Genomic DNA, 27,301 nt, shown 5'->3' with positions numbered 1-27,301 from the left:
GTTAACACTCTTCTTGTAAAATCTCATATAGTTGTCTTTCATCTTAACAATTCCTCAATATAGCTTCAGCGCTCAGTCATCCTGACCAAAACAGGAGCGGTGCCTCAATTAGGCTGACATAAGTAATCACATCACCTGGTTATTATACCTTACCCAACAAGTATCATATAATAATGTAATAAAATGAGTTCTATTACAAGAAACCTCAATGCAGGAGGAAACCACTAGGCCCATTAAGCGTATGGTTGTTTGTCTGTGCCCTATTTTTTTTTTTTTTTTTTTAAATGCTGAGCATCAACCAAGGAAGCAGCACATAGCATTGATCGTCTTTTGTATGACTCGGCCGGGGATCACAGTGCCAACCTACGACCGACCAGAATCAGAACAGACGCTCTAACAATTACTCCACGAGTCGAGTCAACTTTACTAGTTCCACCATAATAAGCTGCAAACTATCCATCTGAAGGCCAAAAATGTATGTGAAAACTAGTTCCTGCACAAAAACTCAGTGATGGGAATGTTTATGTGGGCACGAATTACCCTCTCACTATCCAATATGTTCCTTATGGATCTACTTTGCTGACTCCGTCTGTCTGTGTACCTGGACTGCCTTCTCTGTCATCTTTTCACCTCGGTTTTTTCCGCAGCCAGGTGTCAACATGTCTTTGGACGTGCCATATCTCTCTAAATTATTGACATGTGGTTCGGCAAAACCCATTCTCCAGTGACCTCTGACTATGCCCGAGGCTCAAAGCGTGATTCTCTTTTCCAATGACTTTCCTGACGTCTGTCAAAGACACCTTGAAACTTACTCTCGGCCTCTGCCCAACGCAAGTTTTCTCTGCTCATTGGATCTGTTTATTTGTTTGTTTTTTTCAACATTTTACTTCACTACATTGGCAAGCTTCAAATCATCATTCATTCCTCAAAAGTCTATCTCTCTGACGGTCATTTCTCAAACCTCCAGGAAAACACAGTCTTTACTTCGTCATTGGCCTAGTCTGCGCACATATCAACACAAATTTCTGGACCACAGGCAAAGTGCATTATTGACTCGTATTCAATCTTTGCTTTTGCTAAGCCAGCCTGCACCTCTGGCTATGCCCACTTATCAGGTCCTGATCACAGCTGCTCTATTAGCAAACATTTTAAGGTCAGACTGTGATTTCTTGCTGGGTTTGGTGTCTCGACACAAATCCTCGAGGAAAGAACATCATCTTACCACCAACACACGTCGTCGACACATCAACATTGTGAGCGGCTAAATAATTTTCCATCCTCTTCCCAACCATCAAATTCCTCAACCGTTGGATCAAAATGCATCCCTTCGTCCCATTTTGTCCACCCTCGTCACGAGTTGCTGCATTTATTATTGGGTAACTATGGAACTACGGACCCAGGAGCAGCTGAGAATAACAACACAAATTTATTTGTCCAAGCCGAGTGATAAAACGTTATTCGCTCAAACACTGAGGAGCAGGGAAAACAGGGACATCTGGCTTTCAGAGGACACAACACAAGGAGTGGGGGGCTGGGTGTGTGAAGATGATGTTTCCAAGGGCGAAATGCCAGCGGGGAAAAATGACAAAAGGTTTTGCTGTACTTTGCTTATAAAGAGTAATTGAGATATGCATTCAGCACCCATGGCACCACATCGTCTTTAACCAGATTATTGTGTTTCTTTTCACGCTTGGGTATTTTGGGGTTTAATTAAACAGAAAATTGTAATTTTAAAAAGGTTTAATTAAACACCCTACCTACCCCTCTCACCCTTCATCTTACCCTACCCTTCCCCTCCCCTATACCTGATGCTCCCCCTCCCTCTTCCTTAACAGTATGGACCTCAAACAACCAGGGCCTTCACTCAAACCTGATTAATCTCTCCATACAGGTTGCTTCTGACAAACCAGACTTGATCTGCTTTACAGAAACTTTCCTCCTTCAAGATGTCTCTGATTCCTTAATATATCTTCCTGGTTACTCCCTCCTCCGGTATGATAGACCTGAGCCTCGTCCTGGTGGTGGGGTGGCTATCTTTATCAAAAACTCTCTTCCTCACTCGCCCTGCACTGCCCTCTCTCCATCCAACCCCGAGGAGTACCTCTGGCTACCGCTTCCTCTCCGCTCCCACCTTTTGTTCATATGTGTTCTGTACCGTCCTCCAAACAGTGATGACTCTATTTACATCTCACTGTCTGACAACATGGACCAACTTCTATCCACTCATCCCAACTCTATCTTCCTCATGTGTGGCGACTTCAACTGTCATCATGCCAGCTGGCTGAGTGTGGGTACCTCTCTCACCAGCCACAGCAACCCAGCAAAAAACTTCTGCGACCAGCTGGGACTGACACAATCTGGCAATTTCCCAACCCAGATCTCAGTAAACAGAGGATCTTCTCTTCTAGATTTGGTTAAGACAAACTTCCCTGCAAATGTCTGCTGTTCTTCTGCTCCAATCGGTTCATCTGACCATTTGCTTGTTGAAGTGGACATCTCTCTGACCATTCTCAGAGAGCCTCCTCAGCGTCGACGAATCTGGCATTTCACTCAAGCCAACTGGCATGGTCTTCAAGCAACCATCAATCATCTGGACTGGTCTCCCATCTCTACGGTCTCTGACATCAATTCTTCCTGGGAATTCTTCCAAAGTGAACTGCTCTCTCTCATGCACAGAATTAATCCAATCTCGTCTTCAGTTGTCTTACCCTTCCTCCCGAAACAACTTGCCTTCGCCTCTTGGAAGGCTAATCCTACTGAAGGCAATCTCCATTCTTTTCACAAAGCTTGGAACAAGTGTGTGTCCACCCTCAGGAGAGCCAGGAAACTATCTCTCTACTCTCAAGACTGAACTCTCAAACCTGTCTCCCTCCTCCAAATCCTGGTGGCGTCTGGTCAAATCCGTTTCTGGTGTTTGTTCCCCCTCCATCCCCTCCCTTACCTCAAATGGCTACACAGTTGACACCGCACGTGACAAAGCCGAATGCCTCAACTCTGTGTTTGCCTCAAAATCTTGTGTCCCAAACCCATCTCTCTCTGTTCCCACCTTTCCCAGTCGAACCCAACTGCTCCTGGACTCTGTGTCCTTCTCTCCTGACAAGGTGGAGGAGTTTTTGTCAAACCTCGACTCTGATTCTGCAACTGGACCAGACGGCTTTCAGCCCACGGGTCCTAAAATCCTGCTCTACCGCTCTATCTCACCCTCTCTCTGTTCTTTTCACCCTCTCTTTTGCTCAAGGTCATCTGCCATCTGCTTGGAAATCAGCCAACATTACCGCTGTACACAAAAAGGTGCAAAAACAGATCCTTGCAACTACAGACCAATCAACCTGCTCCCAATAATGAGCAAGGTCATGGAATCCATCATCGCTTCTGACATCAAATCCTTCCTCTTCTCCAATGGCTTGATCTCGGATCATCAATTTGGATTCAGACCAGGTCATTCTACTCTGGACATGCTGCTTCTGCTGTCTCGGCAATGGATGGAGGTCCTCAATGCCAAACAGGAAATCAGAGCTGTCTCCCTTGACGTATCTCACACCTTCGATATTGTCTGGCACCCTGCCCTGCTCTCCAAACTCTCCTCCTATGGTATCCATAGAAACCTCCACACATGGCTTGCAGACTTCCTATCTGGTCACACTCAACATGTGGCCCGGAATGGAATTCTCTCATCTCCACTACCTGTTCAGGCTGGAGTTCCTCAAGGTAGTATTCTGGGCCCTGTGCTTTTTCTGGTCTTCATTAATGATCTCCCTGACTCTTCGGAAAATCCTCTCTATCTCTTTGCTGATGACTCCACTCTCTGCCGCTCCATATATCAACCCTCAGATCGGCAGGCAGCAGCCTCTTCACTCTCTGCAGACCTGGATAACACCATAAACTGGTCAAACAAGTGGAACATGTCTTTCAATTCTGACAAATCTCCCACTCTCACTTTGTCTCTAAGAAAAGACCATCTGGACAACCCTCCTTTCTACTTTCTCAACAATCTTCTCGAAGAAGTTCTGTCCCTCTAGCTTTTGGGTCTCACTATATCTGCCATTATCTTTCCTGGGAAAACCACATTTCCAAGCTGGCTTCCAAAGCAAGTCGCCCACTGGGCATCCTTTGTCGTGTGAAGTCTTTTCTGGGCACGTCTGATCTCCTCACCACATACAAGGCTTTCATCCACAGCTCAATGGAATACTGCTTTCCCCTCTGAGCTGGTGCTCCTGCCTCACAGCTAGCTCGGCTTTAAACGGTTGAAACCAAAACAGTCAGAATCATTGGTATCTCCCGCGATGAAGCTGATTTTGAGGGCCTTTCTCTCGCTCACCGCCGGCAGGGTGGTGGTCTTTCTGCCTTCTACCGACTCCTCTCTGGCCTTGCTCCCCCTGTTCTGTCTGTGCTCTGCACCCCCCAAATATTCCTGCAGGACGCACAAGATCTACCAGCAACCCTGTTCTGGTGAAACTGCCAAAATCAAGAATCTCTGCTCACCTTCACTCTTTCATTCCTCTTTTCTCCCGCCTCTGGAACAAACTCCCACACCCATCAATCCCACTCCTCCCTCCAGGTCTTTAAAACAGCTGTTCACCCCCATTTATTATGTTCCCCCATCCAAAACCTTGATCTTTTCGACCCCCGTTAAAACACCCCAAATCTGCCTCTTTCAATCCCCAGCTTCTTTCCTGAAATTCCTAGTCGTGTTCACTTGCTTTATACTGTGTACTGCTCCCTCCTCCCCTAGCCCTCCCCCACCTAGCCCTCCCCCTTCCACAGATCAACCGACGTCTCTGTTCTCGTCTTCATTCATTGTTCATTGTTGTTGTGCTTGTGTGCTTCCCTCTCTCTCCCCCTCTTGTCTCCCGCTCCCTTCATGATTTTTGTTTTTTTTGTCTGTGCATGTTTTAATGTTCAATGTGTTGGCTCTTACACGAGCCTCGATTCTGTATACAAAAAAAACCTATATATATGATATATATATATATATATATATATATATATATATATATATTTATATATATATATATATATATATATATATATATATATTTTTTTTTTTTTTTTTTTTTTTAAATATATATATATATATATATATATATATATATATATAAAAGTTCAAAACACACCTGGTCACAAGTGTGCCGCACTGACCGGGTCCTCAGTCGAGGTCCTCAGCATCATCCCGTTTTGGCCCTTCAACCTCGATACGGTCAGCTAAGGTGGGCCAGCAGGAGCAGCAACTACACCTGGATGCGTACATACCCCCACCCCAGCCAGTGCGAACGCAGACTACAACAACAACAACACCTCCGCATCCAGAATCCACAGCACCAAACAAACATGGTGCAACACTCAAACACCCACCTTTATACCCTTCACCACTCACCAACAAAACACACCAGATCATTCATACACACATCCACACACATACACACACAACACCAACCAACCACCTACCCTTACAATACCAACATGCACCACTCATGCAAACATGCAAAACCATTCATGCAAGACCACACCCACTCATGACCCACTCCTGCAACACACACACACACACACACACCAACACACACACACACACACACACACACACACACACACACACACACACACACACACACACACCTCCATTTCTATTCCGTAACCTCAACCTACACCGTTCGACGTGCCTCCATAAACTTCCTCCAAATCCAAAATGAGCCTTTCAAGGCAACCTGGGCCACCTTGTCACACATCCTCCTTCTTTCTGTCCCACACACTCCAAGCCGAGAAAGAAATGCAGAAAAGGAATTGCCAATATACCCTCTACACCCCACCTCAAATGGCTGACACGAAACTCGCCAACCCTTCTCCCGGCACTCTGCCTCCAGCTCACTGTACTTTCCTCTCTTCCTCTCGGGCACCTCCTCCATGTTCTCTTCCCAAGGTACAGACAATTCCCCTAAGATGACCTGTCTTGTTGCACCTGACCAAATGACAATGTCAGGCCGCAACCTTGTAACACAGATATCCTCAGGGAATACCAATTGTGGCTTTAAGTCTGCCAGCACCTGCCAATCACAAGCATCTGACAGCCCTCTTGCTTTCCACCTCCTCCTCCTCTTTCCACCTCTCACCACTTGGCCCTCCTTGACAAACCACACCTCTCCCCCATCACTCCTTCTCCACTCTTCTCTCTCTCGACCTCAGCACCTCTTGTTGCACCATCTGCACCACCACCGGCAGCACCTGATCATGTCGCCACCTGTATCGTCCTGCTGCCAATGCTACTGAACATGCACTCAGTGCATGCTGCACCGTTCCCACACCTCCACACAAATAACATCTCTCCTCCTGCAACAACCCCCACAATCTCAAGTTTACTGTTTTCAAGTTTATATATTGTTGCAGACGCGGATTAAAGATGTTATTTTACCGAGCGGTGGTGTATTACCGCGTCCGAACAGTTACTCCCCGATTAGAACCCGATCCCGCCCAAACGTTGGCCGGATCGCACCGCAGCTGCTCAATGAGGGAAAAGACTAAAACGACGCAATGCAAAGAGGAAAAGGAATAAAACGAGAAGACGTACAGACGAGTAATGGGATTTATTATTTACACAAGCAAAAAGGAGCAATCAAGGTTTATTTACAACACATAAGATGCATTCATATTCATTCACATAAGATGCAGGTGACACAGTGCAAATACTAGCTTATTGTTATACAGACTTAACTTATTCCCAGGACAGAACAAACAAAGACACTGACTCACGCGGGGAATTGCAGAGTGGATTGCTGGAAGGAGGTGTGTGGCTGGAGGGGGGGGGGGGGGGGGGGGGGGACGGCACGGAGCTGGCTGGAGCTTGATCCCGCACGGGACGTCGGGCTGGACCTCGACGGCCGCTGATGCCACCGGGCCTGTCGTGTGCGCGGGATCACGGGTCGGAGCTGCTTGGTGGAGCCGATGCGCTGGTGGGGGGGTCTGGCGTGACGGGTTCTCTCCTCCTTACGCGCTCTTGCTCTGATGACCCAGCTCTTTTTCGTCCCTCCTTGTCTCAACTCAAAGTGCATCTCTCTTGGGAGCACCCCCGCCGTGGGTTATATAGGCCCCGCCCCTCAACCTTTGCGAACCTCCCCCCAAACGTTCTCTCCCCGCCCTCTCAAGCCAAACCCCTTGTTCATGGTTGGTCGAGTGGGGCTGGCTCACTCCTCCCCTCTCTGACGAGGTGGGGACCCGCCTTTCTTCCCCCAACCCTGCCTCGTGGTCAATGGCGGATGAAGGGAAAACCGCCCAACATGCAGTTGGCAATGCGAATTGCAATTGACGAAAAGGGGGGAATGGAAGTGTTGGGAGTGGGAATGAAGGGAATCTATCTCTTTCACTGGTGCAATGGAGTATTTCAATTAATGGGAGACACAGCCTTACTCTAAAAACACATAATAAGAGATAACTATCAAACAGAGGTATTCTATTATTTGGCTGACGTGTATGCTTGTGGACTAATTATGGGATGCCCTTTTACCTTTACACAGCTCCGGAGGTAGGGGGGCGCAGAATAACAATAATAACAATTCACACAATCAAAAAAATATACAGTTCTCATATCCGCAACAATATATATGTGAAAATGTGTGCCAGGACATGTGTGCCACTATGTGCTGGCTTTTCTGTAAATCAGGCAACAGGGCTGGAATAGCTTCTTGTTTCTGTTAAACAAAATAAAAGGCATAAAATCATATAATTATTTTGGGTTTGTAATGGGGAGGAAACAAATTGCATATCATGCAAGACTTGTTCCAAGATGCGGGAGCTTATAAAATGCAAGAATTGAGGTCTCGCAAAATTGAAAGTGGAGAAAAGGATTAGGCCATGCATTTGCGATTGAGTGGTTGTGAAGGAAGTGGTAGTAAATGCATAAACTGGAGGAGTTAAATGCTCTGGGGTCTGGAGTGCGTCCTGCTTAGATCTGCACTGGTGTTTGCTCAACTCTGTTATTTTACGTGTGACATATTGTAGGTCTACAAGAGCTTCACATTGTTGTTGTTGCTGTTGTTGTTGGGGTTCTTGGTTCGGTCGGTTTTGAAATATGCACCCATTTGTCAGACAGCTGCCGGTCCACATCCACATCTGTCGCTTGTGTCCACTCATCATAGCGCCGAGACAAAATGATATGACCGCCATCTTGGTTTTCTCGTGGGTCTAACACATTAGGCCTGTTGGCCTCTGCTGATTAATACACTGTCCGGGTTTGTTGTGTCAGATTCCCATTGGCTTTGTTTGGGTCGAGTGTTATTGATGATGAGGGACTCCGAAAAATCTGATCATATGTCAAATAATAGTAAGGTTTAATCAAGCCCGTCAGAATGTACAGTACGTCAGAACGCATGGTAATCAAGCGTTACGTTACGCAAATTATTTAATGGTGCATTAAATGTGTGTTTCCCAATCCGCCCGTTACTGGATTTTGTCACAAGTTGTGACCACAGTGCGGCCATTCTTGTTTTTTAACGTCAAGGCCATAGTGTCACTGATGAAATTTACAAGCCACTTCCTTCTGTTGTTGTTGTCGTTTTGATTGTCATCCTTCTTAATTAGACAAGACCACTTTCCATAAGAAGGTTAGGATATATCGGTATGGATTATCCGGTGGCTTTGTGTTGAGCTTTGTGTTGAGTTGAACAGTTGTGAGTTTGAGGTGAAGGTGGGAGTGCATCAGGGGTCGGTACTAAGTCCACTACTATTTGTAGCTGTGATGGAGGTGCTGGCTCAGAACGTAAAGGAGGGTTTACCGTGGGAGTTGTTGTATGCAGATGATCTGGTGTTGATTGCGGAAAGTATGGATGGACTGAAGGAAAAGATGAACAAGTGGAAGGAATGTATGGAGACAAAAGGTCTGAAGGTGAATATCGGAAAGACAAAGGTGATGGCAAGTGGTAAAGCATGTGGTGAGGTGGAAAGAACTGGGAAGTGGCCGTGTGCTGTGTGCAGGAAGGGTGTCGGAGTGAACTCCATTCAATGTACAATGTGTGCTGAGTGGGTTCATCAAAAATGTAGTGGTCTGAGAGGGTCATTAACCAGTGTGGCAGCTACATTCAAATGTAAGGTGTGCACAGAGGGTGCTGCAGATGGAGGAAATGTTGAGTTGGATCTTGGAGACGGCGTGAAGCTGGAAGGTGTGAAAACATTTTGCTACCTCGGAGACATGCTGAATGGAGAAGGTGGATCAGACTCGGCAACAGTTGCTCGAGTGAGATGTGCATGGAAGAAGTTTCGGGAACTGAGTGGCGTGCTGATGAGGAGGAGAGTGTCGCTGAAGCTGAAGGGAAAGGTGTATGCTGCATGTGTGAGAAGTGTTGTGATTTATGGGAGCGAGACATGGGTAATGAACGTAGAGCAGCAACGAAGGCTGGAAAGGGTGGAAATGCGAATGGTTCGATGGATGTCCGGAGTATCGTTGAGAGAGAGGAAGACAAATGATGAATTGCGAAAGATGATGGGAATATTGCCTGTGATTGATGCTGTGAAGAGGAACAGGTTGAGATGGTTTGGTCATGTATTGAGGAAGGATGAAAGTGACTGGTTGAGAAGAGTGATGGAAGTTAATGTAGAAGGAAGTCGAGGACGGGGAAGACCGAGAAAGACTTGGCTAAAGATGGTGGAAGAAGAAATGCGGGCAAGGGGGTTAAGAAGGAGAGATGCAGAAAATAGGGCAAAATGGAGAAGATTGTCATGGGGACCGCAAGGCTAACCCCCGCTCTAGCAGGGAAAATGGCCTTAAAATGCATGTTGTTGTTGTTGTTTGTGTTGAGCTCAATTTCTGTCTGGAATTTCAGACTGGAAAGATAATAGCTGCTTGCCGGTGTTGGGACTTTAGTTGTAAGCATTAACTGTACTCGGCATTTCCGATTAATTTGATTTCAAAGCCAGTTATTATACCTCCGCCACCAAAGGTGGATGGAGGGTGTTTTCACCCCTGTCTGTCTGTCTGCTTGTGAACAAAATATCTCAAAAGGTTATGGACGGATTCGGACGAATTTGGCAGAGATGTAGCGTATGTGACAAGGACGAAATGTTTAGATTTTGGTGAAGATCCGCATTCGGATCCGGCTACTAGAATTTTTAAAGTGATTCTTCACCATTGAGTGATACGGTCAACCAGACGGAGGTATGCTCTCAACTGAGTGCCATTCTAGTTCTTTAATGGATTACTTTGCACAATGTCTTGTGATCGTGGAATTGTTATTCCCAGTCTTAATGCCAACACTGCATTGGTTTAGAGTTCTTTTTAAAGTCTGTGTCTGGATTATGCTCCTCCGCCATCCCTTCCCTCACTTAAAATGGCACCACAGCCTACTCCCCCCATGAGAAGGCCAAATTCCTCATTTCTGTGATTGTTTCCAAATCTTGTATCCCCAACCCCTCACTCTCTGTAACCACCCAACCCAGTCACATCCAACTTCTTCTGGAATCTGTGCCTTCCGCCTCATTTCTAGCTTTGCACCCTCTGTCCTCTCCATGCTCTGCCGTTCCCCCACCCTAAGGTATCTGCAGGATACACATGGTCCACCAGCAACACCCTCGTAGTGAAACTCCTTAAATGCAAAACAATTGCTCACCTCAACTCATTTATTATTTATTTTTCCCACCTGTAGATACAACTTCCACAATCTCTTCAATCTCATTCTTCTCTCCAGGTCTTCAAGACAGCTGTTCACCGCCATCTCATGTCATCCCCCATCCAAAACCTTTCATCTTTTCTCCACCCATTAAACCACCCCCACCCCTTTCAAAACTTTGCTTACGTATCCATATTGTTCATCCCTTGCATTCTCCCCCAACACTCATCGTTACCCGCAGCCCTGGTTGTCCATCTCCGTTGACTTTCTCCCTCTGCCCTGCTGATGGCGGTTTCTCTTTCTCTTGGAATTTTCTTTTGCCCTTTGCTATGTTGTCCTGAACTGTTCTGTGTCCCAGCTCTTCCATGAGCCTCGACCTGTATAAAAAAGGGGAAAAAATAAATAAAAGCGGCCTGGCTTTTTATTGAATCATTCCAGTTGCTTTAAGTTATCTAGATATTTATATTTTTATTGGTGATCATTTTTATCCTAAAACCTGTACCAGTTATACATCATGACATTAACATTGTTTTTAATTAACACAAACAAGCCATTGGACTCGTCACCAAAGACACTTGCTGGATTAAACAAGTGAATCCTCTTGGATTGCGCTGAGGTTCGGGCATGGAATTTCTAGGAGGAAGTATAATTTGTATGCAATGAAAGTACATGTAATATGGGATCGAGTAAGATCGAGTAAGCTTCACCAGTGCGCGTGCGCGAATTTACGTCACGTCGGCAGCGAGAAGGCGTTCCCCAACACGAACCAATCAGGAACTGCCACGCCCACTTATATGATCTCAGAATTCCTGTGACAGGAATTAGCGTTACACTGGCTGGAAGTCATTCGCTAGAGGCGCTTCCTCAGCGCCAATCACCAGTGCGCGTGCGCGAATTTACGTCACGTCGGCAGCGAGAAGGCGTTCCCCAACACGAACCAATCAGGAACTGCCACGCCCACTTATATGATCTCAGAATTCCTGTGACAGGAATTAGCGTTACACTGGCTGGAAGTCAATCGCTAAAGGCGCTTCCTCAGCGCCAATAACACAACATTTGAAATATGGAGTCTGCAAAAGAATAATTGTATCTTTAATTCCCAATTGTCTTTCAGATCATGTTTCCATTTTTCTACTTTATAGTCAGGTTCACTATGTTAACAAATATAATTTCGTTCAAAATTTTGGGAGATTAGCAAACCTATACATTTTTGGAATCATCAGAGCATGGAGAATCCGAAAATCAATGTTGGCATTTGCACAGACACCTGCATGGCCGCCATTTTGGATTTTCAAAATGGCCGCCATAAAATACATATTTTACGCTATGTCGGCTTCTCGTCATCCTAGAAACTTAATCAAATATGCTAATCCTATGTTTTCTGGGTCAAGGAATCCAATAAAGGCCTCAAAATAGTGCTCAGGATTATAGAAAAGCAACAAACAAAGGTAATTGAAAACCATTGTCTTTATATTTGTGATATAACTGTATTACATAATACATGATATTGCAAGTCCTTTGAAGTTATAGGTATGGGTTTATAAAGCAAGAAAGCAGCCTTGTTAGTATCAGATTGAACTATAAGTCCTATACACAGGATCTACTAGGTCTATACCGTTCAGGAAAATGCTTTTACAGATCTTCATCACTGTCCTGAGTGTCATCTGGAAAGTCCTAAAAGTGAAGCAAGTGTTAGGATTAGAAGTCTAATGATCCCACCAATGGTTTTCTTGACCCAGAAAACATAGGATTAGCATATTTAAATAAGATTCTAGGTTGACTAGAAGCCGAGAAAGCGCAAATTATGTATTTATGGCGGCCATTTTGAAAATCCAAAATGGCGGCTATGCAGGTGTCTACGCAAATGCCAACATTAATTTTTGGATTTCTCATACTCTGAATATTCCAAAAATGTATAGTTTTGCTAATCTCCAAAAATTTTGAACGAAAAAACATAGTGAACCTGACTATTACCTGTACCTAGTTTGAATGTGAAATGGATAGGCCACAGGAACAGCAACCATTCTTGTTTTTTTATTGAGGAATCAATTCTCATATTAAAGAATTTTTACAGATTAATTTTTTGGTCGGTTGGAATTTTTTCGGCCTACTTTTGCATGTGCCAGGCATTTTGCATTTATTATTGTTTCGCTGTATCAACCTTTTTGACAGGAATTGAGCCAGTTGAGGTGGTGGATGGTGGTGGGAATAACTGCTTGGTGCAATATGTACCAAAGCATCCTGGACTTCATGCTCTGCACCTGGCATGTGGTGGTGTGGAGCTCCCCTGCAGGTGAGTCGGTTTTTGTACTCGGAAATATCAGCTCATGGAAGAGATTAAACAACACGGTGCACAGACTGAGGGTCAAAGGGGAACAGGGAGACAAAGTCATTGCACATGAGTGGATGAGTGGCAGAAAAAAAGGAGTGGGACTAGGGGAGAGGGGGGTCAGAAATTGTGGAATAAAGGAGGGATGAAATGGTGATAGGCAGTACTCGTGAAAGACTAGAGGGAGCAGCCCGAGTCATCAGCTTCAGGAAGTTGGTTCCACATGCAATAGATGGACGAAGGAATGGAGGTAAGTATTCAGCTTAGAATTGTCTTGGGTAATCAGTTGTGGGATTGTGGAAGAATGCGTGCAATCACAACATGACGGGGGAGAAGAGAGTGAGGAAATGACAAGAGGAGTGAGGTCAGAAGTGAGGGACTCGGTGAGGGACCCAAGACATGCCAAGACCATGGAGAGTTTTGGGCTCCTTGTCCTCTGGTAAAGCAACATGGGAAGCATTGGCGACCCATACTCCATGATACTTGGAATGAAAGCCGTAGTTACTTTAACGAGTTCTGAGCGGTTGAGAATGGACTCTGTCTTTGCTCTTTGAGCTCTTTGAAAAATATTGAGGCATTGACGAGCAAGAATAATAAGGTCAATCCTAAACATTGCTTTGCACTGTATCCACTTTGGACGCACGAGGTGGACGAAGACACCAACTTTGAGGCAGATCTCGAGAAATAACGTCATCAAAAGCAACTCGTTTCTACTCAAAGCAAATATGAGAGCTACTGTAGGAGTGGCCTCTGAATACCATTAGCATACAACTTGGGAAGAAATGCTGCATGCCATATACAATATTTAAAGCTTAATGAATGTCCATGATATCTTGCTTAAGAATTAGTGCGTCCATCCATTGTTGGTATAAGAGAAGCGACATGTCCATCGTAGAATAGCTGTGGTGGAAGCCAAACTAATGATCAGAGATGAAAGAGTTGGAGAAGAGCAAATCCCTGAGAGATTCCGTCACCTTATTTATTTATGACAGGGAAAAGGCTGACTGGTCTGTTGTCGTGGGATCTGCAGACCTGAAACCCTTCTTGTGAATAAGGGTGATATTTGCAACTTTCCGAGATGAAAGCAGAAGACCATCTGAGAATGACCTGAACAGTGACGAAAGAGGAAATGATAGGGCTGAAGCACAGTTCTTGATGATTACAGTGCCAATGCCTATCTGGACCAGTTTTCTGCATTGCAGTGAGTCTGTGATTTGGTCGATATTCAAATATTACAATGAGTCTGTGATTTGGTCGATATTCAAATATTACAATGAGTCTGTGATTTGGTCGATATTCAAATCTCGGGTCCTTGTACAATCTAGAAAATATAATTGTGCTATGTAGTTATGTTATATAGCAGCAGGATATCTCAAAAAAACGATACGAATGAATGAATGAATGATCGTTTTAAGGCCATTTTCCCCGCTATAGTGGGGGTTAGCCTTGTGGGCCCCATGACCTCATGGTTCCCTGTTTGAAGCAATGTTTTTATGGCCGGATGCCTTTCCTGACACCAACCCTTAGTCGCCTCTTACGATGTGCAGGCATACGGTGTACCTATTCTAAACCGGGGTACACACCGTGATCATTCATCCCAGCAAGCTGGTACTCAATTTGCCGACCTCGGAAGGATGACAGGCTGAGTCAACCCCCCTGGTGTTAATTCAGCGATCGACCGGGATTCGAACCCAGGATCCCAAGCCAGCACCCTAACCGTTAAGCCAACACCAGGCTATGTAGCAGGATATCTCACAAAGTTATGGATTGATCTGGACGAAACTTGGTGTGCAGCTTGGGTGTTTGACAAGGACGAATTGATTCGATTTTGGTGAAAATCCGAATCCGAGAATTATTTTTTAAATGTCAGTGATTCTTCACTATTGAGAGATGTGGCAAAAACACAATACATGGCAGGATATCTCAAAAAGTTGTGGATGGATTCGGACGAAACTTGGTGGATGAGCTGAGTAGATAACAAGAACAAGCTGATTAGATTTTGGTTAAGATCCGGATGCAGGTCTGGCCTATCAGTGGGATACAAAATGTAAACCTTTCTGCCTGTTTTTTTAATTTATATGATTAAGAACTTATAAAGGAAGAAATATTTTATTCAGTGAAGATTCAGTTTGGAGATATTGAAAAGTTGAAGGGATATGAAATAGAGTAACTATCTGCGCATGGGAGATGTTTGATTTTGTCTGTTGTTGTTGTTGTTGTTTCTGTTTGGAGGGATGCAGAGTTTTTGGTTTGTATTTTTTTGGAGAGAGAATGGGGGGGAAATTAACCTGAGAGAACTGAAGTAACAATACATGGGATAAAAGGAGTGAAAACGGAACACGTGCGATCAACAACGTAGTCAGAAGCAACAACCCAACGAGCCCAGCCCTTCATGAGTAGGCCGGATTTTACCGGGGACATGAACTAGAAAATTCAACACACCAAGATACGTTTTGGCACAGAAATTTGGACGAAAGCACAACCAGCATCACAGGAATAAACATAATACAGCAAAACGCAACGTATCTGGTCTGGGGAACTTGATTTTGATGAACTGGAAGGAGAAACTGCTGATCCGACGTCCACGTGCAGCAAACACTGATATGTTGTTATATATTCCAGAGCAATAGAGTGTAAATGCTGCCCACCGTGCGACAATCATTTTCACACTTTTATTCACCGGAAGAGGCAGGAAACAACGAGGTTTCAGGAAGGAAGATTGTTGTGAAATACACACGAAAACTAGAACCTTTCCGAGGTCACATTAAGCACATCAGATGGCATTGCTCCCTCTGAGACTGAGTAACTCTGACCTCATGTAATGCTCTGGACTACACAGTATTATGTCATTGTGCTTTCGTCGTTGTATGAATTGAGTGCTGAGAGGCAATTGTGCGTAAAACCCAGGAACGGGACTTCATCAGTGACTGAAAGTATTTTTCTTGTTTCGTGTGCTCCCCCCCCTCCCCCCTAGCCCATTGAATGTGGATGTGTTGCCGAGTCATGAAGCCATTAAGGTGCACGTCAGTGGAGCAGGTGTGAGTGCATCTGGAGTATTAGCCAGCCTCCCGACAGCCTTCTACGTGGACACTCGTGAGGCTGAAGACGGACCGCTGATTGTAAACATCACGGTGTGTGTGCGTTTTTTTTTTTTGGTCTTTCCACTTATGTAAGCTATCATCTTAATGTTCCACACAGTTACATCATTTGGCACCAAAAGACTTCAATTAGAAGAGGGTGTAATGGTCAACAAGCTAGCAACTCATGGGTGTTTCATTATGTTGCTCCATGACCCTCTCCCACATTCCCCTGCTCCATCAGTTCCATTCCTCCCACTTTCCTTGCAGGATGCACCTTCCACATTAGAAGACTCCATTCCAATATGGATATTTTTGTCTGCCAGTTTCTGTTGCTGCTGTTGTTGGAAATAAATGTTCCTTTCAGGGAGTGTTCCAAACTCCTCCTTGTCTTTCCCTGGTGATCAATTAATCTGCTATAATAGGCCTGACCCTGGTCCTGGTTGTGATGTCACTTTTTATGTCACGAGCAATTATAGTAAGATTAACTCCAACCCCCACATCCGCACATCCCCTCACCCCTCATCATTTCCTGAAATACCTCTCGTTTTGCATTCTTCTCCGCAACCATCAAATGTTCACAGACATGATGTATCGATGACTCCTGATATAACCAACTAATATCCAAAAATTAAAGTCGGAAATCTTTAAATTTCCAAACATCAAAGCATAATCTGCGAAATCACGGTCAGAGATATTGACATTCCCAAATGATGCACCGCAGCTTGATCTCTCCGACATCCGCCCGATAATCTAATCCATACAAGCACTGGAAAGTATGGGGGCCAATACACTCTCCTGACAAACTCCAGTAACAACTGGAAATAAGTCGGAGATGGAACCACCACACCTCACAGCACTCTCAGTACCAGAGTATAGTTCAGACATCAGATCGATCAGTTTTGGTGGCACCCCACTAAGACCGAGGATCCTCCAGATGGAATTCTGATACACTGAATTTAACGCTTTGCGGAGATCAATATAGGCTGTGAACAGCCCCTGCTGAAACTCTCACATTGCATTCGGTGAGGACCTGAAGAGCAAGGATACGGTCAATCGTTGACCTCTTTGGTGTTGAATCAGGCTGCTCTGGGCACTGGTGCTCAATGAGATGATGGAAACCCCTATCAAGAATGGTCTGAGCAAAGACCTTGCCTGGCACTGAGAGTAGCGTCACCCCTCGGTAGTTGCTGCAGTCCGGGTGATCACCCTTCCCTTTCTAGAGAGGGACAACAAGGCTTCTCCTCCAGTCAGTTGAGATGATGTCTGTGCTCCAAAGAGAGCACACAAGTGCATGCAACAACCTGAGTGCAGAATGTCTACCAGCCTTGAGGAGTTCAGCACGGATGCCACAAATCCCAGGAGCTTCGCCCCCCTTTCAACTGGTTCACAGCAGCCTGTTTTCTCACAAACTAAGGCGGTCGGTTCACAGTTGAATGGAGGGTCGGCATTATGGATAGTAACACCCCTGACATCCAACTCAACAGCTGGTGGGTCAGCTTCGAAAAGCCGTTCAAAGTAACCGGCCCAGCGGCATTCATTCATCTAACTGCTTGTTGTGGTTCCGCCAGCTATTTTTTCACATCTCTGATATCGGTATCTTAACCATGTTTCACTTTGTCATTCTGCTTTTCCATGAGTATAGATCTTGTATCATATGTTGGGAGAAAATGTGCAACAAGGTTCACAGACACGTTCAATAATATACGACCATAATTTCCCATGTCTTCCACAGGACATGAATGGACATCGGTGTGAAACCAAAATGCATACAAATGAGGATGGCACATACACTGTATCTTACACCCCGGAAATTGCGGGGCAATATACCATCAGCATCTCTTATGCAGGAAACAATGTGCCTAATTCACCGTACCACATACAAGCTTTTCCTTGTGGAGATGCGAGCAAGTGCTTCCTCATTGGTAAGTTCTACATCCTGTGATGGATAACTCTTGTAAGTCTACATTGCTATCATTCTCATGCCAAGTCTGCACTGACGTTGCTCTGACTCGATCCATCAGGGCCCAAACTAGCCAAGGGTACATTGACGAAAAAAACTAAACGATTCGTTCCTTCCTTGAAAGCTTACTCTGCCGAATGTATATCTTGTTTGCGTCATTTCGATTTTACGTTTCAGCAAAAACATTCACCTTGAGATGTTAAATAAGTGACAATAACATATGTCGTGGTAACGTACAGCATGGTGTGTGTACCTTAGGCCCAGGCCTAGGCCCCGTGCTACATGTTGGGGAGCAGACTCTGCTGTCTGTGGATTCAAAGACCGCAGGCCAAGGCAAGGTAACGTGTCATGTCGACACTCCTGGAGGCGGCATACTGGACACAGATGTATCGGAGAAGCCAGACAGTATCTCTGATGTATTCTTCGAAGTACATGAGCCAGGACCATACATCTTATCCATTTTCTTTGGTGGACAACACATCCCCAACAGCCCCTTCTGTGTGTCGGTGGGTGCTAACACCATTGTCTATGTAGTTGCTGGCCTTCGGCCTTTTACTTCAATCATGCCAGGTGGTGCTCCATCTCCCTGAGGATGCTTGTGAAACCACTGGTTCTGTCTCCAGCAGCCACCTGTACTTGCTTTTCCCGAATGTTGCATGTACCACTGAGAGCAATAGCTCGGCTCAGGTTATTCACGCTTTCACTGTTGATTCGGCTGTCATCCTCGTCTGGTTCTGGCTCTATATTAGAAACCATAAATAGGTTCCAATTATTTATTAAACACAGTGGTGGGAGGAGGGAAAGGGGGGAGGGCACAAGGGAATTTGAGAAAACTTGAAAAAGTTCAAGTTCAAGTAAACTTTAAAAAAGGAAGAGAAAGGGGTAAGGTAATAAAGATAGGTGGTAGTGGAGTGTAGGAGTACAGAGAGAGATAAAAAGTAAGTTTGGGGAGAGAAGAGGAAGGGCATGTATGAGGGGTACAGAAAGGAATTGGGAGGGAAAATCAAAACTTCTGCCATGTTTGCGTATTGCTTGAATAAATGTCCCTTTATGGAACCCTGTGTATTATACACCCACAAGCCATTTTCAGGTCATCGCATCTTCGATTAAAATGGGTCGTGATGTCTAGATGTCTGCCCGTCCGGTCATTCACCCATCTATCCAGTTCGTCTGTCCGCACATCCTTCCGTTAATCGTTTGCATTTTTTACCACTCCTGCCTTGTCACCTGGTGGATTGTTCTGAAACTTGACACATGAATACAAGACAGTAGCTCACACAATCACTCAGGCTTCGACTTTTAGATTTTGGATTATGGAGCTGCCGGGGGTTTAGGGGGTGGGTGGGGAACAGGGGGGTTAACCCCCAAACTTAGGATCCCTACTCCTCCCTTATTTACCAACTGATTGTTCTGAAACCCATACCGCCCCTCTACTCTGTGGCCTGCACAATTGTTCAGGCTTCGATATTTTTGATTTTGGATCACGGGGGCTCCAGGGGGTGGGCTCCGGGTGGGTGGGGGACTCCCCCAAACTTCAGATCCCTCCCTATTCGTCCCTTATTTACCAACCGATTGCTTTGCAACCCGATACAGCCCTTCTACTCGATGGATCAGGGGGCCTCCCAGGGCATCGGGGGCTTCCAAGGGAGAGCAGGGGGTCTCCAAATCAGCAGAGATCTGAGCTATAACCTTAAGAGATGACCATCAGCCCACTCGGGGCTATTTATTGTGTAACATAATGGCTTGATAGACAATGCTGAAGATAGACCTGTGCAGGACCTTCTAGTTGCCTTCAGAGGTACCTTTTTTGTCCACACTACACCTTCCCCACCCCCTTGGTACTTTCAAAGCACACATCCAAAATCAACCTGGTAGTTCTTTACAGGTCAAAGTGTATTGTATGCAAGCTGGATCAAATACCGAGTTCACCAACATCTTTACATGACCATATTTGCTTGGCAGGCGGTGGAGACCAAACCTATTATCGAAGAGCCTGAAGATGTTCTACCTCTCTGTCAGAAAGCAACTGCTCCAACTTCTTTCCTCACAAGAAAATTGGTACTCTGTGTACTTCCTTTTCTGTTACACCACACATTCAGTGATGTGTATGTCAAATGTCATTGTATTTTCAGAACAGTAGCTCTGTGGACCATAAAATGTATTAACCTTGTGTATGATTCACTCACATTCAAAGCAACAACATCAAACCAACATCCATCATTAGGAATTGTTTGTACGTCTTTGTTTGTCCCACAGAACACAGAAAGACCTAATGGCGAAACTAAGTTACTGAGGCCTTTCCACTCTACTTTGCCCTTGTTCTTCAGGAAGGGCCATGTCACTGGTGAGTCCTCATTCGCATGAAGCATTAGGCCCAGAGTCACGTGGCATTTTGATTCCAATCTCGTTCGGGCCAAACATATCGTCGAACCTGTCATGTATCACAATCACTATGCTCTACCTTGACGTTTTTCATTCAGTGTGAAACACAAACAAACTGATTGTTAAAATCACCATCAAATATCGAAAGCACAGACATTACGGATCTACCAACCAGACAGTACGTATAGGCCTCAGGCTTCATGCCTTCATGCCTCACCTTCAGGCCGCTTTGGACAAATTGGCCCAGGTTTCTTAATACAGTAGTGTTGTTTTCGTAATAATAATAATAGCGTTATTACTAATAATATAGTAAATATAATCATCACACTACAATCCCTTTGTTGTTATTGTAAAGTTTCTAGATTGAAGCGGTGTGTGGTTCATGAATCAATAATAAGCGATGTACGGTATAAATAACGCGGAAGTAAGGGATTAGCCTCGTTTTTTTTTAGTAATATCATTTTCATATTAATGATAATGTAACGTTAATATTATAGTAAATCTATTCGTAACACTAATCCCCTCGTAGTGACTGCAAAGTTACCTGAGGTTAAAATATATCATCTTCTATATATTAAAATTTACCTTTTGTATCCCACTGATTGGCCAGGTGTGGATCTAGACCTCAACCAAAATCGAATCGGCTTGTTCTTGTCACCTAATGAACTCTTCCACCTAGTTAACCTGCACTCGCGAAGCGAAAATCAGGGTTAGGCATTCGGTTGCGTACGTGTGGCGTGCGTACGTAGGTGTCTCCATTTTTAAAATTCATTTTCTCGGCAACCGTTGGTCCGATTGACACAAAATTTTACCATAGGAGCAACTCACGTGTGGAATTTTTTTATTTATAATTAAGAGGTCATAGGTCACGTGGTATGGGCGCCATCTTGGAAAAACGTTGCACCTCTATCTCCCAAACCGCTCAATAGAAAAAGTTGAAAAGAGGCTCATTTTCAAGTACTCCCCATGGGGAATATGATATGATGATGACTTCATCAGTGCCTTCATTATGATGTCATAATTCAACAGGTACAACGCTTGATCTGATCGGTATGAAAAAAAAAATTCCTCTGCAACTGTTAGTCCGATGGACACAAAATTTTCACCATAGGAGAGCCTCCTCCTGTAGAATATTTTAATGATAATTATGACGTCATAGGTCACGTGGTACAGGCGCCATCTTTGAAAAACTGAACAACGTTGCACCTCTATATCTCCAAAACTGCTCCATGGGAATTTTTTTTAATGTGGCTCATTGTAAAGAACTCCCACACGGGGAATAGGTGTTGTTAACGATGATGTCATTGGTGTCGTAATTATGACGTCATAATTTGACAGGGACATCGCTTAGTCTGATCAGTTTGAAATTTATTGAGTGTGATCTATACAACAATTATATTAGAGAAAATAAATTTATGATATAATCGCTCACGTGGTCTGGCAGCCATATTGGATCACAGGAAAAAAAACCGTTCAAAAACAGAAGAGTTGGCTTGCACCAAGTTGACTGCACAGGGTAAGTATTCCAAGAATACCAGCTAGTTTTGTCTTAACTCGTCGACAAGTTTTTGAAATATCATGCTATATATCGTTTTTGGCCCCATCTCTCAATGATGAAAAATCACTGAGAAATTTAAAAAAATATTGGATCCAAATTTGGATCTTCACCAAAATCGAATCGATTTGTCCATGTCACACTCCCAACCTGCCCACCAACTTTTGTCTGAATCCATCCATAACGTTTTGAGATATCGTGTTATACAGTAAAACCCTGACATTCGCGGGGGATATGTTCTTGAAAACTTCGGCGAATCTTGAATACGCGAATGTCATTGCATTGTTTTAATGGGGGAAAGGGGGTTAGGTCACAGGGGTTGCAGAGCTACGCTGAATTCCTTCCAACTCTCTTACAGTGAGCTACGTCAAAGGTAAGCTATTGACGGATATAAAATGAAGAGTTTCATCCTTGTCTGGTGGTGCACAAAGCAAATTTAATACAAATACATTACATTAAGTTCCCGGGTTACAAACTCGGAGGTATTGTAATAAACCTGGAGACACAATGCACCGTGTATCTATCTCTATTAGCACGACTGAAGCCAATTTGAAGTGCTCCGGTGGCCATCTTAGCATGCCGATATTTCTGACCAGGCAGATTGAAGTTTCATTCCTGAAATCTTTGCTTTCGTCATCTCTCATCATTAAGCTTGCCATCTCTGCAACAATGTGACCACTAATTACATCCTAAGCCAGCTTTTGAAACGGTAGCCTTTTGGTCTAGTCTCTAGTGCAACACCTGGTTTCTAAATATTTTCGATGGTGATCTGAGGTCCCATCATGAGTAGCTCGTACATGTATCGCATGCAGGCGAAAAATATAAAACGTCAACCTGTACTTTTGTATCGTTTACGACGGATCTAGTAGACGATGGATAGATTGATAGGCTACATGGTATTCAAACCTAGGCGTGAAACCTCTTGAGCCTTGTCCCTGTGCACAGTTTGGAACACTGAATGAGCGAACCCATTTATACATTTAATTTACACTTCAACAGTTGACAATATTGCCCTATTAACACCCTCTCTAGTCTATAAAAACTTTGGCAATCCCACGAGTCTCCATGAACGAGTCTCTTGAAAGGAAACGGTATGTCAGGTAAAATGTCCAATTAGATCCAATTAAAATGCTTCAATATTAAAGCCCTCACTATTTTCTTGTTGACTCTGATTATGATGGACCATTGTCTAATCAGTGGTAACACCTCCACCGGTATATCTAAAATAGTGGTGTGAAATGGACAATTAAGCAGTTGCATTCAGCAACGACAAGGATCTACATGTGACTACATATTGTCCTTTGCCCATGGAATTTGAAACAATTACCGATATTTGATTCTGAAAATTTTCTTTCAAATAGATTCTTTAAAAGAACGTAGTCTGAAAAACTGTTAACAAGCTAGTGTGGCATTGTGAAACCATGCTATAATGGCAGGACTACTCGTGTAAACACTCACTTGTAATCATGTTGTTTTTCAGTCTTCTGGTGGATGTGATTGTCCCACCTTTGCCTGATCCCAAGTCCAAACATCTTGATGCTGGTTGAATCCACACTCAGTCTCTCACAGTTACCAAGCAAATAACTCAAGAAGAACCACCTTTAGAGGCCATTTTTCCCTGCAGAGCAGGGGTTGACCTTTTTCGAGCACCTTGGTCCCCTTTTTGAAGCAATGTTTTATGGCCGGATGCCCTTCCTGCCGCCAACCCTGTTGGTCGCCTCTTACGACACACAGGGAATTACCAGTGAACTGGTACTCAATTTGCCGACCTCGGAAGGATGACAGGTTGAGTCAACCCCCTCTGGTGTTAATTCAGCGATCGACCGGGATTCGAACCCAGGATCCCAAGCAAATAACTCAAGAGAGTCGACAATTTTCCATGAACACAATCTTTGAGAGCAATCGGTTTCTACTCTTGCTGTAGTTTGCTTACAAAAGGATCGGCATGCCAAATATGGCTGCTAGAGCACTTCTGTAGGCTTCACTTCACAATCCTCATTGGTCCTCAAAGTTTATTATAAAACCTCCGTGGTTACAAAGGGATTTCACTCCAAACAAACGTTTATACAGCAAGTAATTCGATCGGCCGTTCGCATGAGTGGGGTCTACTCATCTGGTGATTTAACAGGCTTAGCGGGAGGCCAACCATTACCAATTGTTACCCGTGCTCAGGTAACACACTACTTTGGTATGGCCAGGAAGGATGTACAACAGGTTTTATTTTTTAAGGTCAGCAGTGTACGAGCGATCACATTTTCCTTTGTCCTCATAACTGCTTCAAAAGCAATTGGTTAATTTATATGAATCAGGTGTGCTTTAGAAAGATTATGTTCGTTCTCTTTGTGAGTTTCAAAGCAAAATAAATTTCATAACACCCGATTTCTGAGCTGTTTGCCATATGAACATGTTTTCCAAATTACTGAGCTTAATTTCCTTCTACCCATCACACAACGATTGCGAGCTGTTTATAAAGAATCATGTTTACGCATATTTCCTTAAAACATCTCTAATTCAACATTTATTTTTTAAATTTGTTTATTGAATTTCGCCCTAAACAAGGGTGGAAGCTACTCAAGGTTTTTGGGTTGTATACAGTCCAACTGTAATCGGTAATCAGCACTCACACTGAAATCCAATTGGCCGACGGCGATTACCGAAAAATTGCCCCGATACCGATATCGGCCTAGCACTAGTGGGTAGTAGTCGCCATTGTTGGGGGTCCAAGGGTGGGTGTCGATGGTTTACGCCCATAAAACCTGTGAGTAGCTCGAGCATGGGTGCCGTGAAAGTGGGAACGATACACATTAAAAAACCCATGAGTATCTGGGTTACGCAAATTGCGAAACAGTACAGTATATCGTTTTTAGCACTATCACTCAATGGTGAAGAATCACTTTAAAAATGTATTGGATCTGGATTCGGTTCCGGATCTTCCCCAAAATGGAATCAATTATTTCTTGTCACAGCCAACCTGTCGACCAAGTTTCGTCCGAATCCGTCCACAACTTTTGAGATATCCTGCTCACAGACAGAGAAACAAACAGACAAGAAGGAGTCAGGCAGTCGCCTGACATACATGCCAAAAATCGAATCAATAATTGATTGATTAATTGATTAATTATGTAATTAAAACAAGTAAATAATAATCGCAAAATAAATAATTTCTTAATCAATTGGCTGACAGCATTCCTCAATGGTGATAGCATTCCACCACTATTTCAACCAAATCTATAACCTTTTGAAAATGAATTATTTAAGTAATTATTTGAAAAACTAAATAATTAAGCAATTAATTGATTAATCAATAATTCAAAAATATGCTATAGAGCCAAATCATTTTGTCACTGTCGTGTCCAAATATTAGCTTTCTAACTCAAAAAGTGCCTGAAATATTGTCCAGATGAGAATGAAAATAAATAATTGATTGATAAAGTGCGCAATTAAAATAAATAAATATTAATTGTAAAATAATAATTTTTTTAATCAATTGGGTCATAGCATACCTAAACCACTGCTGTTTCATCCAAATATGTAACTTTTTGAAAATGAAAGTAATTAATTGAAAAATGAAATAATTAATTGATTAATCAATAGATCAAAAATACCCTTTACAGCCAAATTACTTGGTTGCTGTTGTGTCTAAATATCAGCTTCCTAGCTAAAAAGGTGCCTGAGATATTGCCCAGATGAGAAAGGAAATAAATAAGTGATTAATAAATCGATAATAATGAATGAATTAATTAATTGACATACATATACCTTGCCTTGAATACATACATATACATATACCTTGACATACATATACATATACCATAACCCAATGAATCACCAAATTTCGCCCTATATATATATCTGAAGTCAAATAACATTGACAGTCTCACATTTGTCCTTCGGAATCCTCTGGTAAAGTTTGCCGAGATGCCGTAAAGCTGAAACCGTTCGCAAGTTATCGCACTCACAGACAAACAGGTAAATATACAAAAAAATGAGACAAAGCGACATGGGATGTACAATTATAAGTTGTTTTTACACAAGTTGTCGGTATAAAATGTTGTAGCCATGACAATATAATAATTACAATGCTTGATGTAAAGCACAGAAATATAAATATATGCACTCACATCCATGTCTTCGCCATGCCATATATCTCCACTTGCTATTATCACCTTCATTTTTTTTTTTAACAGATTGGAAAGTTTGTGTTTGAATAACTCAAGTATTAATTTTTCTTGAAATCTCATCAGCTGGCATATTTATCACAACAGCAAGGTTTGGAATATTACATATTATCACACAATCATGGTGCATTGAATTTGCGTATGAATTGTGGTGTGTTGTCATGGGAACACTGAATTGCAGTGTGCTGTGTTTTTCGCTAATTATGGCATGTCGTCGTGGTTACCCTGTCCACACTTTACAGGAGAAGTGCTGATGCCTTCAGGAAGCAAAGCCATCCCCGAAATCACGGACAATCACAACGGCACCGTCACCATTCATTTCTCCCCGACCGAGACGGGTTTGCACAAGATGTCTGTTCACCTAAATGGCCAGCACATATCAGGTGCCCACTGTACCAACTTGCTGTGCCAGTATTCAAACCAAATCTCACCGTTACTTTGCTGCCATGCAGCATGATGTAAAATATTGTGGTGAAAATGATGCTAATTTTGGAGATACAGGTGATTTTAGCGAATAGTGGTGACATTAATGGAACTGACTATCAGGGTCTGATCCTGTTGGTGTTGATTTGGTTTTGATGAGTGTGATGCTCATGGTACCAACTATGGTGGTGATGTTGTTGGTATTGCTTATCATGGTGGCATTTATGAGAATAATAATCAAGGTGACCTTGATGATGCTGCTAATAATGGTTATGGTACTTATTTGTACTGATTAGGGTAATATCACGTGACATTCATGGTGATCCGTGTGCTGATGTTTTTCTCGTTTGTTTCCCTTCTTTTCCTTTTCATGTTGGCCTGTGCTGACTGATCAGGCAGTCCATTGCAATTTTTTGTGAACGAAGTTGACAGTGGACATGTGTGTGCCTATGGTCCTGGCCTGAGCCACGGACAGGTGAATGAAGCGGCATGTTTCACAATTGACACCAAACATGCCGGCGAAGGTGAGTATTTTCAGCCTTCTGAACTATACGATGAGAATTGCATTGCATGTTGATACTCGTTTAAAAGAGAAACGAAGAACATAAAAGGAAATACATAGAAAAAGACACGATAGACTGGTTAGTGGTAAAAAAAAATAATTGAAAGCACGAGGAGGAAGATTGGCACGGATCATGAATAGCATTGCCAAAGATGCATGTTTAAAATGCAAATCGACATCCTGCTCAAGAGAGAAAGCCTCAAGACTCCAGAATAAATTAGGATATATAAATAACTCTCAAGGGCT

At 43.5% G+C, this 27,301-nt stretch overlaps 1 protein-coding gene across 2 annotated transcripts in view; it reads left to right on the top strand.

Moving 5' to 3' along the window:
- Positions 1-27,301, top strand: part of LOC137437004 (filamin-C) — a 280,189-nt gene that overhangs the window by 177,045 nt on the left and 75,843 nt on the right. The window contains exons 28-35 of one of the 2 annotated variants that reach the window (XM_068131290.2): positions 12,759-12,879; positions 15,890-16,046; positions 17,728-17,917; positions 18,214-18,461; positions 19,918-20,013; positions 20,212-20,299; positions 26,313-26,453; positions 26,889-27,017. In XM_068131290.2, coding sequence (XP_067987391.2) covers positions 12,759-12,879; positions 15,890-16,046; positions 17,728-17,917; positions 18,214-18,461; positions 19,918-20,013; positions 20,212-20,299; positions 26,313-26,453; positions 26,889-27,017 — 1,170 coding nt within the window. Of the gene's footprint in view, positions 1-12,758; positions 12,880-15,889; positions 16,053-17,727; positions 17,918-18,213; positions 18,462-19,917; positions 20,014-20,211; positions 20,300-26,312; positions 26,454-26,888; positions 27,018-27,301 lie in introns of both variants that reach the window. The other variant, XM_068131289.2, reaches the window with a different exon arrangement.

The sequence above is a fragment of the Myxine glutinosa genome, chromosome 11 (assembly GCF_964187855.1).
Source record: "Myxine glutinosa chromosome 11, kmMyxGlut1.1, whole genome shotgun sequence".
NCBI classification, from domain to species: domain Eukaryota; kingdom Metazoa; phylum Chordata; class Myxini; order Myxiniformes; family Myxinidae; genus Myxine; species Myxine glutinosa.
Note: the sequence above shows the minus strand (reverse complement) of the source record. Positions and strands in the feature narration are given on the sequence as shown.